Consider the following 26,883-nt stretch of genomic DNA (forward strand, 5'->3'; position numbering starts at 1 on the left):
TGGAGAAAAAGTGTCGATTCAGCCATCAAGAGAGGCGCTGATGAAATGTCATTAGTCAAGGAATTGAACCGAGACGTGATGGTACAGGAAACTCGAAAGAATATTTTCTAAAAAAATCCATCTGAAAAAAATCTGAATTCTTTTTTTACTCAAGCTAAGTATCTGGCAGATTATATACACTGCAGGGATAAAAAAAATTTCTTCAACCTGCCCTTCAACAGTTCTCCTTTTTAGACTGGAGGGTCTAAATGGAATCTAAGTCCCATGATTGGTCACACAATTCAAAAGCTCTGGCTTATTTTTTGAATGTGCAGTATTTAAATACATGTCTAAGAATACTATTTTTTTATTATCTATCTATCTATCTATCTATCTATCTATCTATCTGTCTGTCTGTCTGTCTGTCTGTCTGTCTGTCTGTCTGTCTGTCTGTCTGTCTGTCTGTCAAAAAGCAAGTGGTAGCTCAGTGGTTAAAATGGCTATTTTTTAAACAGAATGTTGCGAGTTTAATTCCCAACACCACCAAACTGCCCCTGCTGGGCCCATGAGCAAGGCCCTCAAGCAAGGCCCCTAACCCTCAAATGCTCATTAATATAAATAATATACTTGTATAATTACAAGTGATTTTGTGAGTGAGTAAGTGAAATCCTGGAAATGTAATTTTCCCATCATGGTTTTTGTTGTGGTGCTGAGAAACCAGTTTAGTTCAATTCAATTTTATTTGTACAGCACTTTTAACAATGTGCATTGTCTTAAAGCAGATTTACATTATTAAATACTTTAAAGTTTTGCTGCCAAAACAGTTTTGACCATTCCAGAATCAACAGCATGAACTTCTTCAGCAGTTGGAGCTACAGGAGCTCGTCTGTTGGATCGGACCACACGGACCAGCCTTTGCTCCCCACGTGCATCAATGAGCCTCAACTGCCCACGACCCTGTCGCCGGTTTACCACTGTTCCTTCCTTGGAGCACTTTTAAAAGATACTGACCACTGCAGACCAGGAACATCCCACAAGAGCTGCAGTTTTGGAGATGCTCTGACCCAGTCGTCTAGACGTCACAATTTGTCAATTTTTCCTGCTTTTAACAATTTTCAGGACAAAATGTTTATTTGCTGCCTAATAAATAAATCCACCCACTAACAAGTGCCATGATGAAGAGATAATCATAGAGTCATAAATGTTATAATGTTAAGCCGGTGTATGGTGTACCGAATTAAATACAGTATCTGCTACAATACCGTAAAGAGGATTGAGGAACTGATATTGAAATAATTCCCAAATCCTTGCACTGTTACTTTCCAAAACATCAGCTATTCACACAAACCCCGCTGTGTGGCTGATATTTCAGCGTAAAGTCTGAAATGAACTGAATAAGAATAAAGCCGGGCCGCAGTTAACAAGTCAATCCCAGCACTATGCATTTGATCCTATCTTTGTGGGTGGCGTATATAAAACCCTGATCCCTGCCCTCACAAGGCCCTTTATCAACCTGCGCCTGCATGGGCTGTAGACGTGGCAAAGCCCGAGGGGGAAGACCCGCTGCCAAAGACAAGCCTGCAAACAAATGGTAACATGACCAAAACTGCCTGAGCACTCGCAAATTTATTTCTTTTTTCCCCAAGCTTAATTCACCGGCCGACTCCCTGACTCACTGTGCCCACCCTCAATGCAACCCCCTGGATATATAGATATATGAAAAAAAGAAAGAAAGAAAGAGGTGGGAGGGAATGTGAAAGAAAGAGTTAGAAAAAGAACAAGTCCGTCCTTTTGGCCGAGAAAGAAATAAAGCTTTGTGAGCGTCGGCAGCGGTGGCACATTTGACAGGTCTTTACCAGTCTTCGGCTCTTTTGTGTCGCCCGTATAATGGAGCAAAACACAAACTGAGCCAGTGCAGCGCTGTGGCCCGGGCTATTAGTCAACGTGACGGCCTTTGGAGATGCTAATGGCTATATAGTGTGTCCTCCCCCTCCTCACAAGCCAGTTATCTGATAGCACAAAGGCATTCTGCTGGAGGTTGACTTCTCTTTCTCTGCTCTATTGAGAGCGTACAGAGTCATTAGGTTAAGGTCTTTTTCTCGAAAGAAAAAAAAAAGGCCTCCAATTCCTCACTTTTACTCCCAAAATGGGAATATATTAGCGCTCTTTCTTTCTCTGGAGGAGCACAAGCAGCCAATCAAGGCCGGCTGAAGCATATATGTACAGGATTTATGAATGTATATGTATATGTATGTTTTCGAGCCCACAGGTGCTACGAATACAAAGTCAGAAAGACCAGAAAGGAGGAAACAGAAATCCCCCGGTCGCGTCCCACCCCCTCGATTCCCTCTGCCCCCCTCCGGCGGTGTTGCGATGCCAGGAACAATCAAACCCTTGTGAAACGCGAGAGGATGCCCAGGAGTTAAAGACCTCTCAGCCCCCTGTTTTATTCAGCAACTCCACGCTTACACACACTGCGGTCTCATATTCACAGCTTCATTAGCTGCGGGACATGTACCTCACTAACACGGATGTCTGCTCTCTCTCACACACACACACACACACACACACACACAGAATTCCTTTAAATAGCTACGCAGGATTCCCGTCAGGAAAACATCCAGTTCTCGTGCTGATTTTTTAAAACTATATTCAACAAAAAAAGTCATGTATACAAAGGGAACGCAGTGTGGCAGGCCATTAGGGTCAGGAACACCTCCTTTCCTGGCCTGAACTTGGAAAGAGAATCAGAATCACTGATATGGTTTAATATATTTTTCTGCATGGGTATGTTCAATTATTCACAATAGTCCATTCTTTTCTATTCCATAGCTTTTCTGTTTAGTTTTTATCCAATCAGATTCCAGCTGTCACTTCATGTCTCGCCATAAAACCAGTATCATAAGATTGCACTGTAAGCATTTTATTTTTTACCGATCACAGCTGTGGCTACAGTGAAAGGAGATTAACACTGACGGTTTCTACAGCCAGGGTGTCGTAATAATGCTATTACAGTAAGATGTGGATTAATTCAGGTAGGACACCACTAAAGGACAAGGGAGGAAATGCTCATCCAGCTTCTGCTTAAAGCTAATGAATGCTTAAAGCTTGTCACTGTAAAATAAAAGAAGAAAAAAGTAAAACGAATACACTTACATAGACACCTCAGGATGAGATTGGTATGTGCTTCTTTTTTAACATCCCATTCCACATTTAGTCTCCATCTGCTGTTATAATATCCTCCACTCTCCTGGGAAGATCATGTTGGTGAGGTGAGAAGGCCTGGGGGTGCAGTCAGTGTTCACATTGGAGCTCTGTAAGCAGGAGATCTTCCACACATATGAAACCCATGTAAAGCAGATCTTCATGGAGCACCGTCATGCTGGAACAGGTTTGGGTCTCAGCTCTCCTACTTCTGACTTTATAGTGTTGTTAGTGGGCAGCATGTTGGGGCATTGCTCTTTATAGCAGTAAATAATATGCTGCATATAGTATGAATATGATTTCTAAGAATTGTTTATAACCCTTTGATAAATAGATAGATAGATAGATAGATAGATAGATAGATAGATAGATAGATAGATAGATAGATAGATAGATAGATAGATAGATAGACAGACAGACAGACAGACAGACAGACAGACAGACGGACAGACGGACGGATGGATAATTAACTATTAACACCTGGTCTGTGAAGTGACTTCACAGAAATTATAGATTACAAATATAAAATAGGGAATATAAATTAGTCCCTATAAGTGAATCCCTAATAACCAAGCAAGGGTTATAGTGGTGAGGGAAAAAACTCCCTGAGATGGTACTGAGAGGAACCAGAGTATAAAGAGGAACCCATCCTCATCTGGATGACAATGTTTAACAAATATAATTACAGAATTACTTAAGAAAATCACAATCAAATAAAATACACACACACACACATTATATATATAATTATTATTTCTAAACACATTTTACCTCAGGAAAAAAAAAAAAAGAAAAAAAAGGATTTTAGTTTTTTTCTTTACATTTTTTTTTATTTCCATTAGTCAATTCCAAAAGCATTGAATTAACACCCATTTTAATTTCACCTTCGACACCAATTTAATAAATAAACCGATGGCATATGACATGCAAACATTACAATCTACAACAGAGGAGAGAAACAGAGTCAGCGTGGCAGAACGTTCCCGATGCGAGTCCCTCTCTCTGTGTGTGTTTCCAAACTTCTACATATACAAAGTGTATATTTACCTGTTGATACATCTGAGAAATAAAGAACAGTCCTGCATGTTAGCCGGAGAGCATGAACACTGGGGATGAGTGAAATAAAAAAGTGCAATGACAGGAATAAAACCGGACGAATGAAGCTGCAGATTTAAGTGCATCGAGAGTTCGGGGTAGAAAATAAGAACTTGAAGAGGATCCTGAACACAATCGGAACACAACGTCGTGTTCTTGTGTTTAAATGCCTTTAGGGACGTTCCGTACATTGACCACTGACCACAGCTGGGACTCGGTGCTGCTCACTGCAGCGGGGAGACGAGAAGCGTGAGGACGAGAAAAAGAATCAACACTGCAAATAAAGACAATGAGGAGACAAGGAGATGAAGAGTGTGAGAGGTTTTGGAGATGAGGGACCAGACAACAGAATAGCAAGCTGTGTGTGTGTGTGTGTGTGTGTGTGTGACATATGACTGACTGCAAATATTTCTTTATGTATGTTTATATTCATATTATATATATATATATATATATATATATATATGTGTGTGTGTGTGTGTGTGTGACATATGGCTGACTGCAAATATTTCTTTATGTATGTTTATATTCATATTATATATATATATATATATGTGTGTGTGTGTGTGTGTGTGTACAACTGTATGTCTACTTATGTAATTTTGTGTCAGTGTGTGTGTTCTTGAACGTCTGAACGTATGTATGTTGGTGTGTGTGCGTGTACATTTGCTTAGCTGTGTGTACAACTGTATGTGAGCCAACGTCTCTGTGTGTGTGTGTGTGTGTAAAACTGCACTTCTGTCTATGTACATGTAATTTTATACCAGGGTGTGAGTGCATCAAGATGTGTATTTTCAACATCTGCCATCATGTGTGTGTGTGTGTGTGTGTGTGTGTGTGTGTGTGTGTGCGTGTACATTTGCTTAGCTACCTGTGTGTACAATTGTCTGACAAGTGTGTGTGTGTTTGCCCAGTTATCTGTATGTACAACTGTATGTGTGTGCGTGTGTAATTATTTTTTTACACAACTGTGTACATTTGTGCGTCTGTCTATTTGTACATTTCCTGCTTCTCTCTCACGATCGTGTGTGTGTGTGTGTGTGTGTGTGTGTGTATAATACATGCTCAGATCAGATGCTGATGGAGGGGACTAAGGACGAAAGAAAGGAAAATTCGGCCAGCTCTCACACACATGCGCACGTGTGTGTGTGTGTGTGTGTGTGTGTGTGTGTGTGTAAAAGCATTAGGATAGCAGCAGGATCAGTGCGTCTTCTGGGATTGGTGTTTGTCTCTGTGAAGGCTGTGATGCAGGTTCTGTAACAGACAGAAGGAGATCAGTGTGATCAGTGTTTCAGGTGTAACATTCTTGTGTTGCAAAGGTGTGTGTGTGTGTGCGCGCGCGTGTCAGATAAATCATGTACCTGCTGCGCTACTTCTCCTTGTGAAGAGCTTCTATGAAGGCTTCAAGTTTCTCCTGGATTTCACGCACTTTTTCTGCAAAACAGAAACAAATACTCATTACGCACACACACAGCCAGAAGTATTTGGACACCAGACTTTTCCAGCCATATGTGGTTCATCCTCAAACGGTTACCGCAGAGCCTCGGCCAAGGAACGTCTTGCTTTCTTATGGGTGCCATTATTTAGGTTCTTTCAGCATTTTGACTGCTTTGTTTCAAGACAGTATTAAAAAAAAAGACTAAAAAATGTGATGATTTTTGGATCCAAAAAAACCCCCCAAAGAATGATTACAGAAATGTTCAGATGCCACATATTGCACATGAAGCACGCACAAGGCTTCAGACTGGCTCGTCACATGAACGACCGGTTTGTGTGTGTGTGTGTGTGTGTGTAACGTGATACGGCGGAGCGAGGCTCGTGCAGCCGCTTTATAACAGTTAAGGTCCTGGGGTTCCCCTTTTTTTGGCTGAAAGGTGAGGGATGAAAGACCTGGGACAGCCTTTGTGGAAGCTCCGACACCTCTGTGGTCTGAAACCCGACTCTCTGAACCCTCATGGGTGCCGTGTCGCACGTGTGCAAAGGGGAAAAGGCAAAAAAAATAAATAAAAGCAAGCAGATGAAAGAGGCAGACGGGGGAGATTAGGGAGGGTAATGAGGGCATTAAGGGCCAAGAGAAGGGGACATGGTGGTGTGACAGGTGCAAAGACGAAACGTGAGCGGTATCGAGATCGCCCCCTGAGAAATGGCGGGAACGCGACATTCCGGACAAAAACCTGAGGAAAAATTGTTTTAGACGCAAAAAATTCAGCAGGGCGGAGTTACAGTTTTAAATCTGATTGGTCAGAGGCGTGTATATACATAAATATATACATTTTTATAAAAAAAATAACAAAAAATTATATATCCAAATGTGTGTATCTTGTATTAGAGCAGTTAAAATGTGGTGCTTTGAGTCCAATTCTCTCATACTGATCACCGGATGTTCAACATAACACCTCATGGTAAAGACTCTCTGAGGATTTGAGAGTTAAAATTGTTGCTCTCTACAAAGATGCCGAGGCTGTAAGAAGAGGAGAAGAGGAAGGCCAAGGAGGAGGTTCATGGATGTGGTAAGGGAAGACATGCAGGCAGTTGGTTTAAAAGAGGCAGATGTAGAGGACAGGGTAGTGTGGAGATCTTATGCTCAGGTAGCCACACACCTTTGCCATATAAAGTATCTGAATTATTAATTTTTTGGCCTGTGGTCTATTCGAGACACGATAAAAATGTCCAATAACGCAGCTCGGCCACCGCGGCGCCCCGGCTGAGGCACTTCCTGCTTTTGTAATAGGCGCCATTACTTTAGTTTTGCTGAAATATTCTTCTCGGTGTTCTTTCAAGGTGTTCCCATTCGTTCCAAAAGTGTTTGAGCACTACAGTGGGAGATCTTCCACTTCAACCCACGTGAAATATATGTTCATGGAGCTGTACAGTTTCTATAGTAACAGGTTGCGTAATCTATTATAGGGTCTATAGACATTTATTTGGAATGAAGTCTCCAAATTGTGGTATAAAGAGAATAAAAACAACACCAGGTGACCGAACGTATGGTTTAGGAACAAATTTACACATTGATTTGTGTTTAACTGGCTGAAGAAACGTCCTAATCCTCAGCGCACACACACACACACACCCACACACACACTTAGCACATTTTAGTTTGATAGAAACCAAACTGAAAGGCAACAGACACATTTGTGTGTGTGTGGGTGTGTGTGTATGTGTGTGTGTGTGTGTGTGTGTGAGAAACAGGCATTTTTTTTCTTCACCATCTGTTTGTCCCGAGTGAAAGACGCAGGATGTGGGGAAGGTGAAGCGAACGCTCGGACGGGAGCAGAGCAGGATCTACACTCCATTTACGCTCCTGTTTACCTAAAAGATGAGCTGATGAGCTGCTGGACACCATCCATTCATGAGCCTCATCTCTTTATCTGCTCATGAATATTCCCATAATCCTCTGGCCTGGATCCCAGAAGAACCCCCTCCCCTCCCATACTAACCTCCCTTTTTTTTTGTTCTTTCAGGGTTCCTTCTCAATTCCTTTTTTTTCTTTTTTTTTTTCAAAAGAGGCTCTCGCCTGATCTCCACATGAAATGATATCTCTTTCAGCCGAGCTCAGAGCCCCAGGGGCCCAAAGAGCCTGCAGTATACCTGTAACTCTACTGAGAAACTGTGTTGCTGAGGAGAACAAACCAACAGCGCAGTAATGAAGGAGAGAGATAGAAAGAAAGGGAAAGGATAGAAGGAAGAGAGGAAGGTAGGAAAGAAAGAAAGAAAGAAAAAGAAAGAAAGAAAAAGAGATAAGAAAGTAAAAAAAGAAAAGAAAAACAAGAAAGAAAGCAAGAAAGAAAAGCAAGGAAGAAAAAGGGGGACTGAAAAAGAGAAAACAAGAAAGGCAGAAAGAAGGGCAGAATAAAAGAAAGAAAGAAAGAAAGAAAGAAAGAAAGAAAGAAAGAAAGAAAGGCAGAATAAAAGAAAGAAAGAAAGAAAGAAAGAAAGAAAGAAAGAAAGAAAGAAAGAAAGAAAGAAAGAAAGAAAGAAAGAAAAGAGATAAAGTAAAAAAGAAAAGAAAAACAAGAAAGAAAAGCAAGAAAGAAAAGCAAGGAAGAAAAAGGGGGACTGAAAAAGAGAAAACAAGAAAGGCAGAAAGAAAGGCAGAATAAAAGAAAGAAAGGCAGACTAAAAGAAAGAAAGAAAGAAAGAAAGAAAGAAAGAAAGAAAGAAAGAAAGAAAGAAAGAAAGAAAGAAAGAAAGAAGAAAGAAAGAAAGAAAACAATTTAAGGAAAGAAAGAAAAACTAAGAAAAACAAAGAAAAACAAAGAAAGCAAGAAAGAAATAGGAAAGAAATAAGAAAGAAAGAACGAAAGAAGATAGGAAGAGGATAGAAGGACTGGGAAGGAGGAATATAGCCCAGGTGCAGGATGAGTCGATGAAGACACTGGTGAAATGAAGTGAAAGAAACTCAATCGCTCTATTACAGTTTCATTCCAGTAACCAGGACAGCCAACAGGGGGAGGAGAGGAAAAAAAAAGAGAAAAAAGAAAGGAATTGAAAAAAGTGCAGCATGAGGATCGGGTGAAATCTCCTACAGGGAGGATGAGAGAAAAAAACGCCGGAAAACTCCAAAAAATACAGATCATAAAAACAGCTCGAGATGACAACAGCATCATCAGCAGGAGCAGAGGAGGGAGGGAGGAGGGAGGGAGGGATGGAGGAGGGATGAAAGCTTGGAGTGGGCGACACGATGATGGAACATAAACCAACATGTGGACAGAACAACACTGTACCAGTGACAGCGCTACAAATCAACACGCAGACTCTATGTGTAAAACAGATGTTGATGAGGCGCTGCAGGAGACCAGTCCACAGCTGCAGGTCAACAGGAGAAGAAGAAAATAGAGAGAGAAAGAAAAGACAAATGAAGAGATTTTTCTGCTGTTTATAAACACATACCTATAACACACTCCCTTTAATTCTGTAGTACAGATTCCTGCTGGGTCATGTGACCAAACGCATCCTGATACCGTCTACCTTTTACTTTTTTATTTCAAATCTTTACTAAAATCACCATCATCACTGAGAATTCAATCAAAAACAAAATGCGATGTTTGGAAATCAGGTTACACTGATGGTTGAAAAAATATATATAAAAAAAATTTAAGAAAAAAAAGAAACAAATAAAATCACTTATTTAACACTGGGGAAAAGAGAAAAAGAAAGGAATTGAAAAAGTGCAGCATGAGGATCGGGTGAAATCTCCTACAGGAGGATGAGAGAAAAAACGCCGGAAAACTCCAAAAATACAGATCATAAAAACAGCTCGAGATGACAACAGCATCATCAGCAGGAGCAGAGGGAGGGAGGGAGGGAGGGAGGGATGGAGGGATGGAGGGAGGGATGAAAGCTTGGAGTGGGCGACACGATGATGGAACATAAACCAACATGTGGACAGAACAACACTGTACCAGTGACAGCGCTACAAATCAACACGCAGACTCTATGTGTAAAACAGATGTTGATGAGGCGCTGCAGGAGACCAGTCCACAGCTGCAGGTCAACAGGAGAAGAAGAAAATAGAGAGAGAAAGAAAAGACAAATGAAGAGATTTTTCTGCTGTTTATAAACACATACCTATAACACACTCCCTTTAATTCTGTAGTACAGATTCCTGCTGGGTCATGTGACCAAACGCATCCTGATACCGTCTACCTTTTACTTTTTTATTTCAAATCTTTACTAAAATCACCATCATCACTGAGAATTCAATCAAAAACAAAATGCGATGTTTGGAAATCAGGTTACACTGATGGTTGAAAAAATATATATAAAAAAAATTTAAGAAAAAAAAGAAACAAATAAAATCACTTATTTAACACTGGGGGAAAAAGAGAAAAAAAAAGTAAAAAATTATTTATAAATTAAATTTTTATTTTTTAAAAAGTAATTATATAAACTCTGGGGGAAAAAAAAAAAAAAACGTTAAAAGAGTAATTAAATAAACACCCGATACCTCTACAACACCCCACAACAACGACACACAACCCTGCATCACAAACACACCCCATACCCACACACATCCCCATACCCCACAACACCCGACACACAACCCTATAACCCCATACCCCACAACACCCAATACACATCCCAATACCCCCACAACACCCGACACCGACACACAACCCCATAACCCCACAACACCCAATACACATCCCCATAACCCTATAACCCCACAACACCCAATACACTTTCCTATAACCCCATACCACCCCACACAACCCTGCACCATACCCCACAACACCGATACACAACCCCATAATCCCACAACACCCCACACAACCCTGCACCATACCCCACAACACCGATACACAACCCCATAATCCCACAACACCCGACACACAACCCGCACCATACCCCACAACACCGATACACAACCCCATACCCCACAACACCCGATACACAACCCCATACCACAACACCCGATACACAACCCCATAACCCCACAACACACAACCCCATACCTCCACAACACCGACACAACCCTGCACCACATAAACACACCACCATACCCACACACACAACCCCATACCCCACAACACCGACACACAACCCCATACCCCACAACACCCAACACACAACCCCATACCCCACAACACCCGATACACAACCCCATAACCCCATAACCCCGCAACACCCGATACACAACCCCATAACCCCATACCCCACAACACCCGACACCGACACACAACCTCATACCCCACAACACCACACACAACCCTATAACCCCATACCCCACAACACCCGATACACAACCCCATAACCCCGCAACACCCAATACACAACCCCATAACCCCATACCCCACAACACCTGATACACAACCTCATGTCCCCACAACACCTGACACACAACCCCATAACCCCATGCCCCCACAACACCTGATACACAACCCCATACCACAACACCCGATACACAACCCAATACCCCTTGACACCCCACACACAAGCCCAAACCCCACCGCACCCGATGCACAACCCTATAACCACAAACCCCACAACCCTGCACCACAAAACGTCCCCTCACAAACACCCCTACACACACATTACCCCAGCCCCCAACAACCCCTACCTGCACAACCCCATAACACCCGACACACAACCCTGCATCACACAAACACACCCCCACACCCCCACAACCACCAATACACAACCCTACACCCCCCACGCAACCCTGACTCTCAGGACAGGCCTCCGTAGTGTGGCGATACGTCATATTCACGTAGCAGCAGTGGTGAGAACGAGGCGAGAAACGAGGAGAAATTGATCTACATGGAAAATATCGGTCACAAATGATTGGTTCTAATAATCAATTACTAATAATTATATAGAAAAGAAATGGCACTTTTTAAAATCAATTCATCACATGGGTGAATCTTACCATCACTAATACTTATGGTCAGGTGTCCACAAACTTTTGGCAAACACAGTGAAGCTTGAGAAGGTTTTCTCTTTACGGTTTATGCTTGAGGTCAGTCTGCGCTATAAATAAAATTGGTACAAGGTCCGTGTCTAAACGCATGGAGAGAAGCATCCGGTTTTATACCGTCTTGTTTTTTTTTCCTACAGATTTATACTGTATTGTAAATTTAGTGCGTTTCATCCGGAAGCCCCGAACCCCCCGGAAACGCAGCACGCCGGAGATATTACACGCGTATCCCGTTTTTGATCCGCGTCCAACCTTTCGGCCTGGTCCGTCTCGCTCCTCATGCTCTCTGCGTCCGTGATGGGAAAAGCATGTGTCTCGATTTTTGCTGGTTCGACTGCAGTCAGAGCTTCAGCTGGAGGAGAAAAAAAAACCTTCCTGGCTCATGTTCTCCGTCTCTCTCTCACACGTCTTCGTCACATCCCCCCCTCCCTATGTCTCCCTCACGACTCTCCGAGGCACAGCTTATAAATCTCAGCCATGCGTGTAAATCTCTCAGCGTCCATCTGCTCCATAAAGCAGAAGAACTCGAAGAGGATCTGAGTCCATCTCTGTCCTGAATCATCTCTCTCTGTGTGTTTGCTTGGAAACGCCAGGAAATAAAGCCCAAACCTGAAAGGCTTTTCAGATCTCTTTTTGAGATGTTTGGACGCCGCTGCTTCTCCCAGAGAGCCGTTCGCACTTTCCATCAACACTACATCATTCACCGGTCACGTGTCCTGCGAGGAGGTAATACGGAAACCATACACTTCCTGTTCAGCGGGAGATATTGGAGAGTCAGTCACGTCCGCACATTCGTTTATATTGTTATCTTTTGTTTTTTTTAGCGTTTTATTTGTAAAAATTCCCCCGAAAATTTAGGACAAATAGATCAGGACTCTGCCTTTTAAAAGTATTTATGCGAGAAAAAAAAACAAAAATAACCAACATTGTCGAAATTACCTGTTTTATCAGATCATCCATGGAAAGCATATCTTCATGGAGCTGTGCATTAGAACAGGTTTGGGTCTCCTTGTTCAAGTGATGGGAAAAACTACAGCATCCGAAGACGTCCTTTACAAATGTGTGGGTGGGGAGGAGGTTCCTTTGTGGTATTAGGCATTAGCAGTAGATTATAAGGCATTAAATTCGATGGTCATGAGTTCAAATGACCATCCAACCACAACCACATCCAAGGCCCTTCACCCTACAGCTGCTAAACAGAAATTAACGAGATAAATAGCAACGATTACGACGATTCACCTTCATCTCCAGCTTTCTCAGCAAGGCATTTGTCATCTTGGTGGTGTTTTTTAGTCGTTATTATATTGGAAAACAGCTGTTCTGCCAGGTTCTGAAGGAAGAGCATCATGTTCTGCTTTAGAAAGTAGAAGTACCTGCTGGAATCCATGTTTCCCCACAATAAACCGCAGCTCCCCAGTACCAGCAGCACTCATGCAGCCCCAGACCGTGATGTTACCACCACCATGCTCGACTTTAGACAAGACGGTTTTCTTGGTTCTCCTCACCAGGGTGTCACCACACATGCTGGACACCATCTGAGCCAAACAAGTTTATCTTCATCTCATCAGAACACAAGACATGGTTCCAGTAATTCTGCTCTTTAACAGGTCGTCTTCAGCAAACTGTGTGGGTTTTCTTGTAAACAGCTTTAGAAGAAGCTTCTGGGACGACGGCCTGCAAACCGACTTGTTGCAGTGTGTGTGTGTGTGTGTGTGTGTGTGTACGTTCTGAACACTGACACGTGGACCTTCTGCTTCTACAACCTCTAAAGCAGTGCTGCAGCACTCACACGTCTGTTTTTTGAAGCAGCTTCTGCAACTGACGCACAGCACGAGGACTCGACTTCTCTGATGGACCCTTGTGAGGTCTGTTCTGAGTGGAACCTGTCTCGGAAAACCTCTGTATGACCCTGAAGACTACTGCAACTCAGTTTCAGGGTGATACTGATCTTCTTACAGCCTCGGCATCTTTGTGGAGAGCAACAATTCTAATTTCTCAAATCCTCAGAGACTCTTTACCATGAGGTCCATGTTGAACATCCAGGGGTCTGTATGAGAGAATTGGACTCAAGCACCAAATTTGTAACTGCTCTAATACAAGATACGCACATTTATCTGGTTCTGACAAGCAGACAAAAACATGAACATGATGAAATGTAAGGGGTGCACTTTATTTATCAGATACTGTATATAGATATATGTTTAAAAAGATTGGAGCGGTCAATGCCGGGTCAGCACACACACACACACACACACACACACACACAGAGTTCACACTCTCTTATCCAGTCTCCCCACCGCGCTCTGATAAGCCACGTACAGTCGGGTCACGCCGCAGCCTCTGATTGGACGAAGGCGAAAAGAGAAAAAGAAATTCTTGGAAACCCCGAGGAGGTGCGTGTCGAGTCAAAGCGTGAAAGCGCAAACACACTTAAACCTTGAGTACACATGGAGCCGAGGTGGCGCACACACTCCGTGCAGGAAGTGCACGAGACAAAAGGAGAAGAAGGCAACCTTTTCTTCTGTCACACTTTTATACACAAAGGAGGAGAGAAGGTTCAGGCAGCGGCATGTCTCGAAAAAAAAAAAAAAAGAAAAAAAAAAAAACAGAGGCGGAAAATCGAGTGTTGATGGTAATTTCCCAGTAGCACATTATCTAATCAACAGATCAAATCATTCTGATTGGTCAAGATTTTTCTCCTGTACGACATATGTATAGGATATGATCAAAAGTATTGGAACGCACGACTTTTCCACCTGCACGTGGTTCTTCTGCAAACTTTCACCACAAACTTGGAGGCGCACAATTGCACCGGACGTCTCTTTTCAGTTATCTCCGTTTTCTTCTCGTCGCTCCTTCTCCTCACCTCCTTCTCCACCTCGGTCCACTTTCTTCTTCTTCTAATCTCTTTTCTTCCCCTTCTTCTTCTCCGTCTTGTCCTTCTTCTGATCTCTTCTCTTCATGTAAACTAGGAGACCCAATGCCCATGTGCACAAAACCAGCTCCATGAAGATCTGCTCTCCATGTGATGGATCCGTGTGGAAGATCACCTTTGGTAGATCTCCAACCTTATTAAACATCACCTGACTTTACTAACACCCTTGTGTCTAAATGAGCACAAAATCTCCAGAAAATCTAGTGGAACATCTTCCCTGAGAGACTAAATGTGGAATGGGATGTTCAAAAAAGCATTCAAATCTCATGCCCGGGTGTCCACAAACTTTTGAAAAGAACTTTTATGACAGAAATAAATCAGTTAAAGGGAAAAAATGAAGGTTCATCATGAGGATTATTTAAAAATGAAGCTTCTCCTGACGTGCCTGAGGTCAAATATTAGCAGCACAGGCTCGGTGCCATGCAGCTGCCCTGGCACACGCCACACACACACACACACACACACACACACACACACACACACATACACACACACACACACACTCACGGCTCGTCAATCCACCCACCCACATCGAGCTGCAAAAGTAGCAAGCCTGAACGTGGCCCAGCTTGCATGACTAAACTAATGTGTTCGGTTCTCACACTCACACTCACACACACACACACACACACACACACACACACACACACACACACACACACACACACTTTCCCCCCGGTATTAAAACAGGAGCAGCTCTTTACCTGCCTGGCTGCGAGTGAGGGCAAATCTCTCTTAACACCAGACTCAGCCTCAGGGGGTGGATTTTTCTCTTTGTTAAAGGAAGTACCCTGTTCTGCCCCCTCCTCCCCACCTTCCCCTCATCCAGGTGAGTATGAGGTCATGCGCTCAGCTCTCTGCACCTGTGACTCCTGTGGCAGGCTCGGGGCCCCCGGTGTCTCGCTGTGAGCCGGGATCGACCCCGCTGGCCCTGCCTCGGGGCGTCTGCTCCATAAATCTCACGCTCGCTGACTGACTCGGCGGCGTTTCTCGCGAACTTCGACAGAGCCGAGGGGAGTAAAAGGGCGTGTTCCGACACATCGCAGGTGATTCACGAGCCCTCGGTTCAACCCGCTGGAGCGGTGTCACTACGCTGGACTTTTTGAACATCTAAACATTCTACTAATGCTACTAATGCGGACGCGTCCAAATACAAATCTTGTTCAACATCCTTAGTGTGAAATTAACAAATTGTTGTAATATTGGAGCCATTTTTGTTCACTGATACGAGTTACGAGGCGTACGATGATCGTAACTTCAGGATCAGTATGGGGTATTATACTGTATTCTGTGAATAACAGATTAAAAATACATCATTTAGCAAAATAGATTAATTTACCCCAATGTATAAACTATACAATATTAATCAGGGGTGAAACGGCGCAGGGCTTTCGGTTCAAATTCGAGATCGCGCCACTTCCAGCCATCGCCAACGGAAATTAAATAACGTTTTTTTCGGACTATAAGCCACTACTTTTTTCCCACGTTTTGAACCCCGTGGCTTAAACAATGAAGCGGCTTATTTATGAATTTTTCCTGGGTTTTTCCCGGTTTCACAAACTTCAAGACAAAAAACTGAACCCCATAACATTAGACCAATGATATTTTTGAACGGAAACGAAAAAACGCACCTCACCTGTGTTCTGAGCTGCACAGCATTGGGAGAAAAAACGTTTTTTTAAACGCACGACGATGCCAAAAGATAAACTCCCGAGAGAAATAGGAAGGAGGAAGACAGTGAACAATGACTTTCTTGGTCGGCTACTGTTTAGATACAAGCCGTTGTAAGCGTTGAGTCTGGGTGAAGGGAGAGCTCGCTAACTCCAGTTACAACAGAAATCATATAAGCACAGACAGGTTTCCAAAACTCGTGCTTTTTTATTTTTCTTGGCAACAGCGTTACGGGTTAGTCAAAGAAACTTAAAAATGAGCATCAGAAAATAATAAGGACATATTCCTCGGTCTTGCACACATGCAGTAATAGCGGAATAATGCGGCGACAGGCTGTTCCCAAAATACCGCTCTGCTCTTAAAGGAGCCGCAACATATTTCACCCGTTACACCGTGTAACAGACACTGTCTTTCGTTAAAGCATGTGTAAAGTTAATTAGTTTCAGTGTGCGGCTTATATACAGGTGCGGCTTATTTATGTTAAAAATAAAAATATTTGTAAAATTCAGTGGGTGCGGCTTATACAAGGGTGCACTTTACAGTCCGGAAATTACGGTAAACGTAAAAAACACTCAAACACACGTGTGTACACACATCCATATTTCCCAAATGGAGTCTAACAAATGTGCAACTTATCAAATTTTACTTAACGAATTTGTGCTAAATTTAATTTGTGCTAAATTTTAATCATTAATAATAAAAAAAGTGTATTGCTTTAATTTAATCCTTTTTATTTTTAGATATATTTTTTATAAAATATTTTATATATTATTTAAATAAACAGGCATTTTATTATATATATTTATGTTAAAAAATAATAATAATAAACTGCGTTAATTAAAAAAAAAAAAGTCTTCCCCCAAACGGTACAGAAATTGACCGTGAATTGTGTGTACTGTTACACCCCTGATATAAATGTATGTGGTTCGGGGTGGAGCCAGACGTGCTCTCGCATATCTAGCAATATTAATTTTTTTGCAAAAAATCTCGCACATATGGATGCGTCAAAATAAACTCTGAACTGAACTCGATCTGACTTTCTGATCACTTCGAATCTTCCTCGTTCTGCCAATTTTTCCCGAGCTCACATCAAAACCAAGGCTTCCGAGGTGTGAGCGCTGAAGCACGACTGTCGGCCAGAGCCACCGAATAACGAGGCAGACTTTTGAAGCTCAGGGAAAAAATTAATAAATAAGTCGTGCGCGCGAAAGAAGCTCATCTTAATGACGCAAAAGACGCTGGAGGTTGGAAACGTGTACAGACTCCATGGTAAGTTCGTCACACTTTTTGAACGTTTGCTCCGGAGTTCACTGAAGGATAAAGAATGTTAACCTGAGGCTTTTTTTTTTTCTTTGTTTTTCCTCCCCAAAATGCGTCTCAGAAAATCAAAATATGGACTGTGTCTTATAAGGAAATGTTTCTATGGGTAAGAATGAGTAAGAAACAGTCGACAGCAGGGGGCGGAGTTACTGTGAAAACCAAGATGTAAATTAGCAAGTCACTTCCTGAGTCAGAATATCATGACTCCAAACGAACGAGCGTTCCCTCAAAACTGTGTCAATAAGACAAAACAGCGCAGGAAGCGCCCCCCTGTGGTCTAAGTGTTGCTACAGAAACGATAACGAGGTATCGCTCGACTGTCAGAGCTGCCGTTTCAGAACGTTTCGTTTGATCCAGAGTGTAATAGTCAGACATTTTCCTCTCGCTTTTAAATTCCCCTTTTCTTTCACACATCGTTTTAAATACTGATTAGTTTCGTAAATGATTTACTCATTAAACTGCCACAACGGTTCTGATCACATGACCAGGCTGAGGCGAAGCAGACAGGTTGGAATTCATGCTGCTTTATTCCAGCAGTGTGCATCAGCAAAAAAATGTTCATCATCATCATCCAGTGGTGATTTAATACAAATGTCCGAAAATAATTGAGAAGGAATCTGATGTACACAGGTGTGTTGCAACTCAGGACAGAGAGACAGACAGATAGACATGGAGAGACAGACAGACCGAGAGACATAGAGCAACAGACAAACAGACAAATAAACAGAAAATGGAGAGACAGACAGGCAGACATGGAGAGACAAATAGACAGATAGACAACGAGAGACAGACAGACAGACAACCAGAAAGACAGAAAGTCAGATAAACAGACAGCAAGATAAACAGACAAAATCAAACAAATGGACAGGCAGACAGAAAGAGAGATGAAAAGAAACTGACAGACAAACAGAGAGACAAAAGAGAGACAGCCGGCAACACAGACAGACAGAAGCAAACAAACAGGAAAAAAGAGAGAGACAGATAGACAGAAGCAAACAAGCAGACAAGCAAGAAGACAGACAGGGAGACAGACTTGGAGACACCAAGAGTAAAATAAAAACAGACAGACAGACAGACAGACAGACACAAACCAGGCAGATAAAGAGATCTAGAGAGACAATTAAACAGACAGACAAACAAGCAAGAAGAGATTTTAAGAGACAAGAAGGCAGGTAGGTAGACAATGTGACAAATAGGCAGACAGACACAGAGAAACAGATAAAACAGAAAGAGAGACAGACACAAAAAGAGGTAGACAGACAGGGAGACAGCAAGGCCAGACAGGCCCAGGAATTTCGCCTGACTTGCTGAAGGGCTCATATAAGGAAACACACACAAAATCCCGTTCCCTAAGCAGTATTTAACATCTTCACCATGTTCTGTGGTAAATCTGTTCATATCACCAGATGAACATGTGGATTCAGTGATTCTGGAATTCGTGTATCGTTTTATGGGAGGAGTCTCTGCGTCCGGGGGCTTTTTCTTCGAACGCTGACGTGGTTTTTACCTCACGTTAAGGAATCACCTGGTGTTCACGAGTGTTCCACAACAACTAATGTTCATATCGGTATCTGATTGGATTGTTGGTTAAGAGACTGATCACTGATTTACTTTACAATCTGGCTGTAACACTGAGGTCATGTGACCAGGGTGAAGTCAAATTGGGGAAAGTGTTTTTCACAGAAGGTCTGCAGAAGAAATGAAAAGATGAAGGTTGAGAAAGAAAAGTACTGTAACAGCACATATCCCAGCGATGTTAGGAAGCTGGGGTCAGAGCGCACTGTCAGCCGTGATACAGCTCCCCTAGAGCACAGAGGGTTACGGAGCCTGTTTTAATTTTTATCACAAGACTCTTTACTTAATCACCTCAGTTTATGTGAAAAGACTCGAATGTGACTCTCAGCACACTGATCTATTAATAGAATGATATCAATGACTCGAACACTGATTGATTTCTATTACAATTATCATGAATTATCCAAAACCTTCTTTTCCACCCCTTTAATAAACAAATGGTGTAAATAAAACCGCTGTTTGTTGGGGATCTGAATGGGATTTGAACTCATAATCTTCGGATGCTGTAGAGTGATGACTTCGTCACAAAGCGCCACTTAATTACTTAGTAGAGGAAGTGGTTCATTCCTAAACCCAGGCTGGGGGTCCAAGACCATCAGTCACCAGATCACTGATCCAGAGCACACCTTCTTCTGTAAACACACACTAAAGAGAGCGGTGATGTGTGTGTGTGTGTGTGTGTGTGTGTGTGTGTGTGTGTGTGTGTGTGTGAGCAACCACACACGGGTGCTTGCATGCCTGAGCATGTTTCAGTAATCAAACTGACCACCATGTCATGGGAGGTTGGTCTTCTGGTCAACGTCATGCTTCAAAGCTCAGGATCGTATAGTATGTGTGTGTGTGTGTGTGTGTGTGTGTGTGTGTTCGAATAAAGAGGAGGGCACAAGTGAACTGACAGCACAATCGCGTGCAAATAATCACACATACACTTCCCTTTCTGATAAAAATAAATAAATAAAATAAATAAATAAATAAATACTATTTCTTTTCCGGCTACATTGAACAGCTCGATCGCGGAAAAAAGATCCGGCTTCATCTCGGACACTGGAGACTCCATAAACGAGCAACCCCTCAAGTGAGCTGTTACTATAGAAACGATAAGGAACGCCGGATTATCCACCGAAAACGGAACGATCCGAGAGAGTCCCGATGAGAGACGGGTGACAGATTTGCGGGATGTCGTTGCCCTCTAGTGGCCACAATTCTCAACAGCTCAATTTGTTGCACATTCCCGCTTCTGGGAAGATGTTCCACTAGATGTTTGTGGATATTTGTGAGAGATTCATTGAAGCACAAGGGTGTTAGTAAAGTCAGGTGCTGACGTACGTGAGGAGGCCTGGGGTGCAGTCAGCGTTCACATTTACTCATGTTTAATAAGGTTAAACATCTATAGCAGGAGATCTGTCAGTCCAACCCATGGAAAGCATATTATCATGAAACTGGTTTTGTGCACATGGGAGCAGGGTTGGGTCTGGTCATTCAGGGGGAGGAAAGAAAAAAGATCAGAAGAAGAAGAAGAAACTGAAGAAGAAGGAGGAGATGTGAAGAAGGCGAAGTGAAGGAGGAGGATTTGGAGAAAGAAAGAGGTTTGGGTTCGCTAGTTCAGGTTAAGGAAAGAGTTCAGAAGAAACCAAAGAAGGAGGAGGAGATGTGAAGAAGGAAAAGAAGGAGAGATCAGAAGAAGGACAAGGTGGAGAAAAGAAGAAGTAGAAAATAAATTAGAAGAACAAAAAGAGAAGTGGTGAAGAAGAAAGAGAAGAAGGAGAAGGAGATGAAGAAGAAGGCAAAAGGAGAAGTAGAAGAAAGAGAGATGAGAAAAAGAGGAGATGAAAGAAGAGATCAGAAAAAAAAGTCTCTGGACCTGCTAGTTCAGGTGAAGAGCAGGAAAGAGATAAGAAAAAGTAGGAGGACGGTTTGGAGAAGAAGGAAGGGGATGTGGAAAAGAAGGAGAAGGTTTGGGTCTGCTAGTTTAGGTGAAGGGAAATTTTATGTAAGTTTGTGGTAACAGTTTGGAGAAGAACCACATATGGCTAAAAAAGTCAGGTGGCCCAATACTTTCGGCCCTATAGTGTATGTACTTGCTTTGAATACACAAACCTGAGAACTCTGTGTGTGTGCGAGCACGCGTGTGCGTGTGTTTGTGCGCGTGTGTGTGTGCGCGCGTGTGTGCGCGCGTGTCACACTCACTGAGGTCTTCGGCCAGCTGAACTCTCCTTCCCGTGATCAGCTGCAGTTTCTTCTCACTGTCCTCCCCAAAATCCTCCAGCACCTCCTTCACGTTCTTCTCCAAGCGCCGCACTGCAATGAAGAAAAACCCTCAGGTGACTACTACTAATACACACACACACACACACACACACACACACACACACACACAATTTATCACACACACCTTCATTGTTGGTGAGCTGCTGTCGGAGCGTGTTGGCTGTGATGCCCAGCATCCGCTGAATTCTCCAGAACAAAACCACGTCATTACATTCGAGCTGAGAACACACACACACACACACACACACACACACACACACACACACACACACACAATGTTAAGATGAATTAATGACACTCGCGTCAATCACGTCAATGCGTTGCTTACAGAGAAAAACAAAAACGTGAATAAACTGAAATCTTTGCAACTAAAAGGTCCACTATTCTATCATTTATAACCGGGATTATTGGTGTCCAGATCATTTATTACACAAAGAAGGTCTACAGAGCAAGTTCTTTAGTTCCATACAGTACTGACCTCCCCCCTATACACTACTGACCTCCTCCCTATACAGAACTGACCTCCCCTATACAGTACTGACCTCCCTCCCTCCCTATACAGTACTGACCTCCTCCCTATACAGAACTGACCTCCCCCCTATACAGTACTGACCTCCCTCCCTCCCTATACAGTACTGACCTCCTCCCTATACAGAACTGACCTCCCCCTATACAGAACTGACCTCCCTCCCTCCCTATACAGTACTGACCTCCTCCCTATACAGTACTGACCTCCCTCCCTCCCTATACAGAACTAACCTCCTCCCTATACAGAACTGACCTCCCTCCCTCCCTATACAGAACTAACCTCCTCCCTATACAGAACTGACCTCCCTCCCTCCCTATACAGTAATGACCTCCTCCCTATGCAGTACTGACCTCTCTCCCTCCCTATACAGTACTGACCTCCTCCCTATACAGAACTGACCTCCTCCTATACAGAACTGACCTCCCTCCCTCCCTATACAGTACTGACCTCCTCCCTATACACTACTGACCTCCTCCCTATACACTACTGAACTCCTCCCCATATAGACTACTGACCTCCTTCCTATACACTACTGACCTCCTCCCTATACACTACTGACCTCCTCCCTATACAGTACTGACCTCCTCCCTATACACTACTGACCTCCTCCCCATATAGACTACTGACCTCCTTCCTATACACTACTGACCTCCTTACTATACACTACTGACCTCCTCCCTATACACTACTGAATTCCTCCCCATATAGACTACTGACCTCCTTCCTATACACTACTGACCTCCTCCCTATACACTACTGACCTCCTCCCCATATAGACTACTGACCTCCTTCCTATACACTACAGACCTCCTCCCCATATAGACTACTGACCTCCCTTCTATACACTACTGACCTCCTCCCTATAAACTACTGACCTCCCTCCCTATACAGTACTGACCTCTCTGTACATTACTGATCTCTCTATACAGTACTGATCTCTCTGTACAGTACTGATCTCTCTGTACAGTTCTAATTGTGTAATGGAATGTTCCGGAAGCACACACCAATCTCATGCTCAGGTGTCCAAAAACATTTGTCTATACAGTGTAGTTTGGTGTCTAATTGAACACACTCATACCTCAGAGTCTACAAAGTGTCTCTGGTAGTAGTAAAACCCTCGTCTGCAGAGGTTACAGTGGGACAAGGACTTCTGAAGGAAGTGACGTCGGTACAGCTGGTGCCACGTGTCTTTGATCTGAAAACAAAAAGTCTCATTTAGCACACACACACACACACACACACACACACACACACACAGTAATTTGAATACAGCTATATTGAGGTCACTAACCAGCACGGGGTCGACCTCTACACCGCGAGCCTCCAGGTTCTTGCGCACAGTGGTGACTTCATCGTTGGCCAGGTACGCCGTGTGCTCGTCGCGTAGCTTCAGCACACGCTCCAGCTCGTTCTTGGTTTCGTTACGCACGTGCTGCGAGGAAACGTGCGCATGAGCGACAAATGTCAAGCCGTTCGATTCGTTTTTTTATTGGATAAAAAAATATATATAAAAAATGGAAGTAGGTGTGACTGTAGAGTGTGTTTAGGTTCTTCCTTTTATTTATTTTACATTTGTTTTTTTTATTGATTGATTTATTTCCAGCTTTTTATTTGGTGCAGATTTCTAAATTTTATATATATATACACACACAACTTTATCCTGGAAACTTCTTTTTTAACATACTAAATACTGACTCCTTACAACATTTCTCCTTGTGAATTCAGTCGTAATTCTAACAGGAAAATGTTCCTCTTACCTGTTCAGGTGTGCGATTCGTCCAGTTCAGCCATCTCTGCTTCCAGTCAGGCCCCACCATGTCAGCGATCACTGACTCAGCTAAGAGACAAAGAGGAAAAAAAATCTTTACAAATATTATACAATACATATAAAAATATATCATAATTAAATATTTAAAGGAGGAGAATAGAAATCAGAAGAAGGAGAGATCTGAAGAAGGAGGTGGAGGTGAAGAAGGAGAGATCTGAAGAAAAAAGAGGAGGTGGAGAAGAATGAGCGATCTGAAGAAGAAGGAAGAGGAGGTGGAAAAGAAGGAAGAGGTGGGGAAGAAGAGATCTGAAGAGAAAAGAGGAGGTGGAGAAGGAGAGATCTGAAGAAGAAGGAGAAGAAGAAGAAGTAAGAGGAGGAGGTGGAGAGAAATGAGATCTTAAGAAGTAGGAGGAGGTGGAGAAAAAAGAGTTTAGAAGTAGGAGGAGGAGTTGGAGAAAAAAGAGATCTGAAGAAGTAGGAGGAGGTGGAGAAGGAGATCAGAAGAAGTAGGAGGAGGAGGAGGAGAAGAAGAGATCAGAAGAAGTAGGAGGAGGAGGAGGAGAAGAAGGAGGAGGACATGGAGGAGAACGAGAGAACAGGAGATGATGTGAGCGTACTGTCTTTAAGGCGAGACTGCAGCGTCTCCTCCATGAACTGGATGGCGGCGTCCCACTGAGGTTTATCTGTGATGGAGCGATCCTCCAGAGCGTTGTGCTGGATCACTCTCTGTGCAGGAGAAGGAGATCATTCATTTCACAAATCATTTGTAGGATTTATTTTATTATTTTAAATAATAATAATTCTATCACACCATCGGCATTAGTAGCGCAATGTGACAATTTACAAAACAAATATTGTTAATATATAATTTTTTATTAATTAAATTATATTTAAAGTCATAAATATTAGAAAAGAAGAATTTTAATAAAAACACTTCAATTATTGCCTTAAATACATTTTTAATTATACAAATATTTAGCATTTATTTTCATTTTGGGCAGATTTTGACAAGATTATGTACTTTAATTTAATTAATTTTTTATTTTACATATAGCTAAAATAAATTTACAGATTGAAAAAACATTTAAAAAAAGCGTACAAAAATGATTCATTTATTAAAAAAAAAAAAAAAAAGGAAAGAAATTACTATTGTATCGTTCATACTTTTAAATTTTTTTTGCCTATTTTTTGGCATCTAAGCTGAATGTGACTTTTCAAGTAAAATCTTTTTTTATTAAACAAAAACAGTTGTCTAAAAAAAAATCTTAAAAAAAAAAAGAAAAACATCAATGGGCATCTAAATATCCATCTTTAAATTAGATTTATTTTTATTTTTTATTAAATTTGATTTGATTAAATAAAAGGATTAAAAGGACACAAAACCAAGGACTAAGTTTGGACTGAAAATGATTCATTTTTCCCGCTTCGTTTTTCGTTTTATAAATTGGCCACGTCTCAATTCAAGTAAATTGGGTCGAGTGCATATGATATTGAATCGGTTAGAAGTGGGCGGAGTTTAACCCACAGCTCATTTCATTGACATTTGAAGTGTGATGATTTACCAGACTGTCCATGGCTCGCTCATTCCACTTGTGCCTCTTAATGCTCTCGTCCTTCACAGCTTCCTTCAGCTTGTCGAAGATGTCGTCCTGATCCTTCCCTTTATACTCGGCCATGAAGCGAGCAAACTCCTCCTGCAGCGTCTCCCACGCTACCTGGTTGCCATAACAACAAGAACATGCAGGTGATAGAGTGCTGTAGCTCTGTAGTAGGGAGTAGGATGAACACTCATCAAAGTAAAATGTATAACTTTATTTCTACTTATATACATTTTATATAGCAGAGAGACTTTTTTTTTTTTTTTATGTTGCATTTATTTAGTTTTTTCTTTTTTTTGCCAAGAATTATTAATAATTACTTTTACTAATATTAGAATTTTTTATTTTTATGATAAAATTGTGAAACTTTTTTTATTAATAATTACATATACATTTTTATTATTTATTATATATCTATATTTTTATATGATAACAGCTGTATGTTGTGTATCCGTGCTGCTCGTGTTGCTCTCCACAAAGATGCCGAGGCTGTAAGAAGATCAGTATCACCCTGAAACTGAGTTGCAGTAGTCTTCAGGGTCATACAGAGGTTTTCCGAGACAGGTTCCACTCGGAACAGACCTCACAAGGGTCCATCAGAGAAGTCGAGTCCTCGTGCTGTGCGTCAGTTGCAGAAGCTGCTTCAAAAAACAGATGCATGAGTGCTGCAGCACTGCTTTAGAGGTTGTAGAAGCAGAAGGTCCGTGTGTCAGTGTTCAGACCGTACACACACACACACACACACACACACACACACACTGCAACAAGTCGGTTTGCAGGCCGTCGTCCCAGAAGCTTCTTCTAAAGCTGCTCACAAGAAAACCCACACAGTTTGCTGAAGACGACCTGTTAAAGAGCAGAATTACTGGAACCATGTCTTGTGTTCTGATGAGATGAAGATAAACTTGTTTGGCTCAGATGGTGTCCAGCATGTGTGGTGACACCCTGGTGAGGAGAACCAAGAAAACTGTCTTGTCTAAAGTCGAGCATGGTGGTGGTAACATCACGGTCTGGGGCTGCATGAGTGCTGCTGCTACTGGGGAGCTGCGGTTTATTGGCGGGAAATTCCAGCAAGTACTTCTACATTCTGAAGCAGAACATGATGCTCTTCCTTAAGAACCCGGCAGAACAGCTGTTTTCCAATATAATAACTACGAGTATGGAGACGAGTATGTCTCCAGACCTGAACCCTATTGAGCACCTGTGGGCCTCAAGCGGAAGGTGGAGAAGCTCCATGTGTCCAACATCCAGCAGCTCCGTGATGTCATTATGGTGGAGTGGAAGAAGATCCCAGCAACAACCTGTGCAGCTCTGATGAATTCCATACCCAGGAGGATGAAAGCAGTGCTACAATAATGGTGTTCAAACCAAATATTCCCACTTTGGACACATGTTCACTTGGGGTGTACTCACTTTTGTTGTCAGTTATTTAAAAAACGAAAAAAAAAAAAAAAGACCTAATAAATATATAAAAATTGAGCTCAGGTGCATCCTGTTTGGAAAAGTCGGGTGTCCACATAT

General features: G+C 42.3%; 1 protein-coding gene across 1 annotated transcript in view; it reads right to left on the reverse strand.

The window, feature by feature from the left end:
- Nucleotides 1-3,914: 3,914 nt before the first annotated feature.
- The window catches only part of opa1 (OPA1 mitochondrial dynamin like GTPase), a 47,345-nt gene continuing 24,376 nt past the window's right edge, over nucleotides 3,915-26,883 (reverse strand). Inside the window, exons 23-31 of the mRNA XM_046848653.1 lie at nucleotides 25,327-25,479; nucleotides 24,382-24,490; nucleotides 23,754-23,833; nucleotides 23,288-23,428; nucleotides 23,075-23,191; nucleotides 21,592-21,685; nucleotides 21,387-21,497; nucleotides 5,640-5,712; nucleotides 3,915-5,532 (exon numbers count right to left, since the gene is read on the reverse strand). Coding sequence (XP_046704609.1) covers nucleotides 5,648-5,712; nucleotides 21,387-21,497; nucleotides 21,592-21,685; nucleotides 23,075-23,191; nucleotides 23,288-23,428; nucleotides 23,754-23,833; nucleotides 24,382-24,490; nucleotides 25,327-25,479 — 870 coding nt within the window. The 3' untranslated portion in view covers nucleotides 3,915-5,532; nucleotides 5,640-5,647. The remainder of the gene's footprint in view (nucleotides 5,533-5,639; nucleotides 5,713-21,386; nucleotides 21,498-21,591; nucleotides 21,686-23,074; nucleotides 23,192-23,287; nucleotides 23,429-23,753; nucleotides 23,834-24,381; nucleotides 24,491-25,326; nucleotides 25,480-26,883) is intronic.

Source organism: Silurus meridionalis, chromosome 1 (assembly GCF_014805685.1).
Source record: "Silurus meridionalis isolate SWU-2019-XX chromosome 1, ASM1480568v1, whole genome shotgun sequence".
Classification (NCBI taxonomy): Eukaryota; Metazoa; Chordata; class Actinopteri; order Siluriformes; family Siluridae; genus Silurus; species Silurus meridionalis.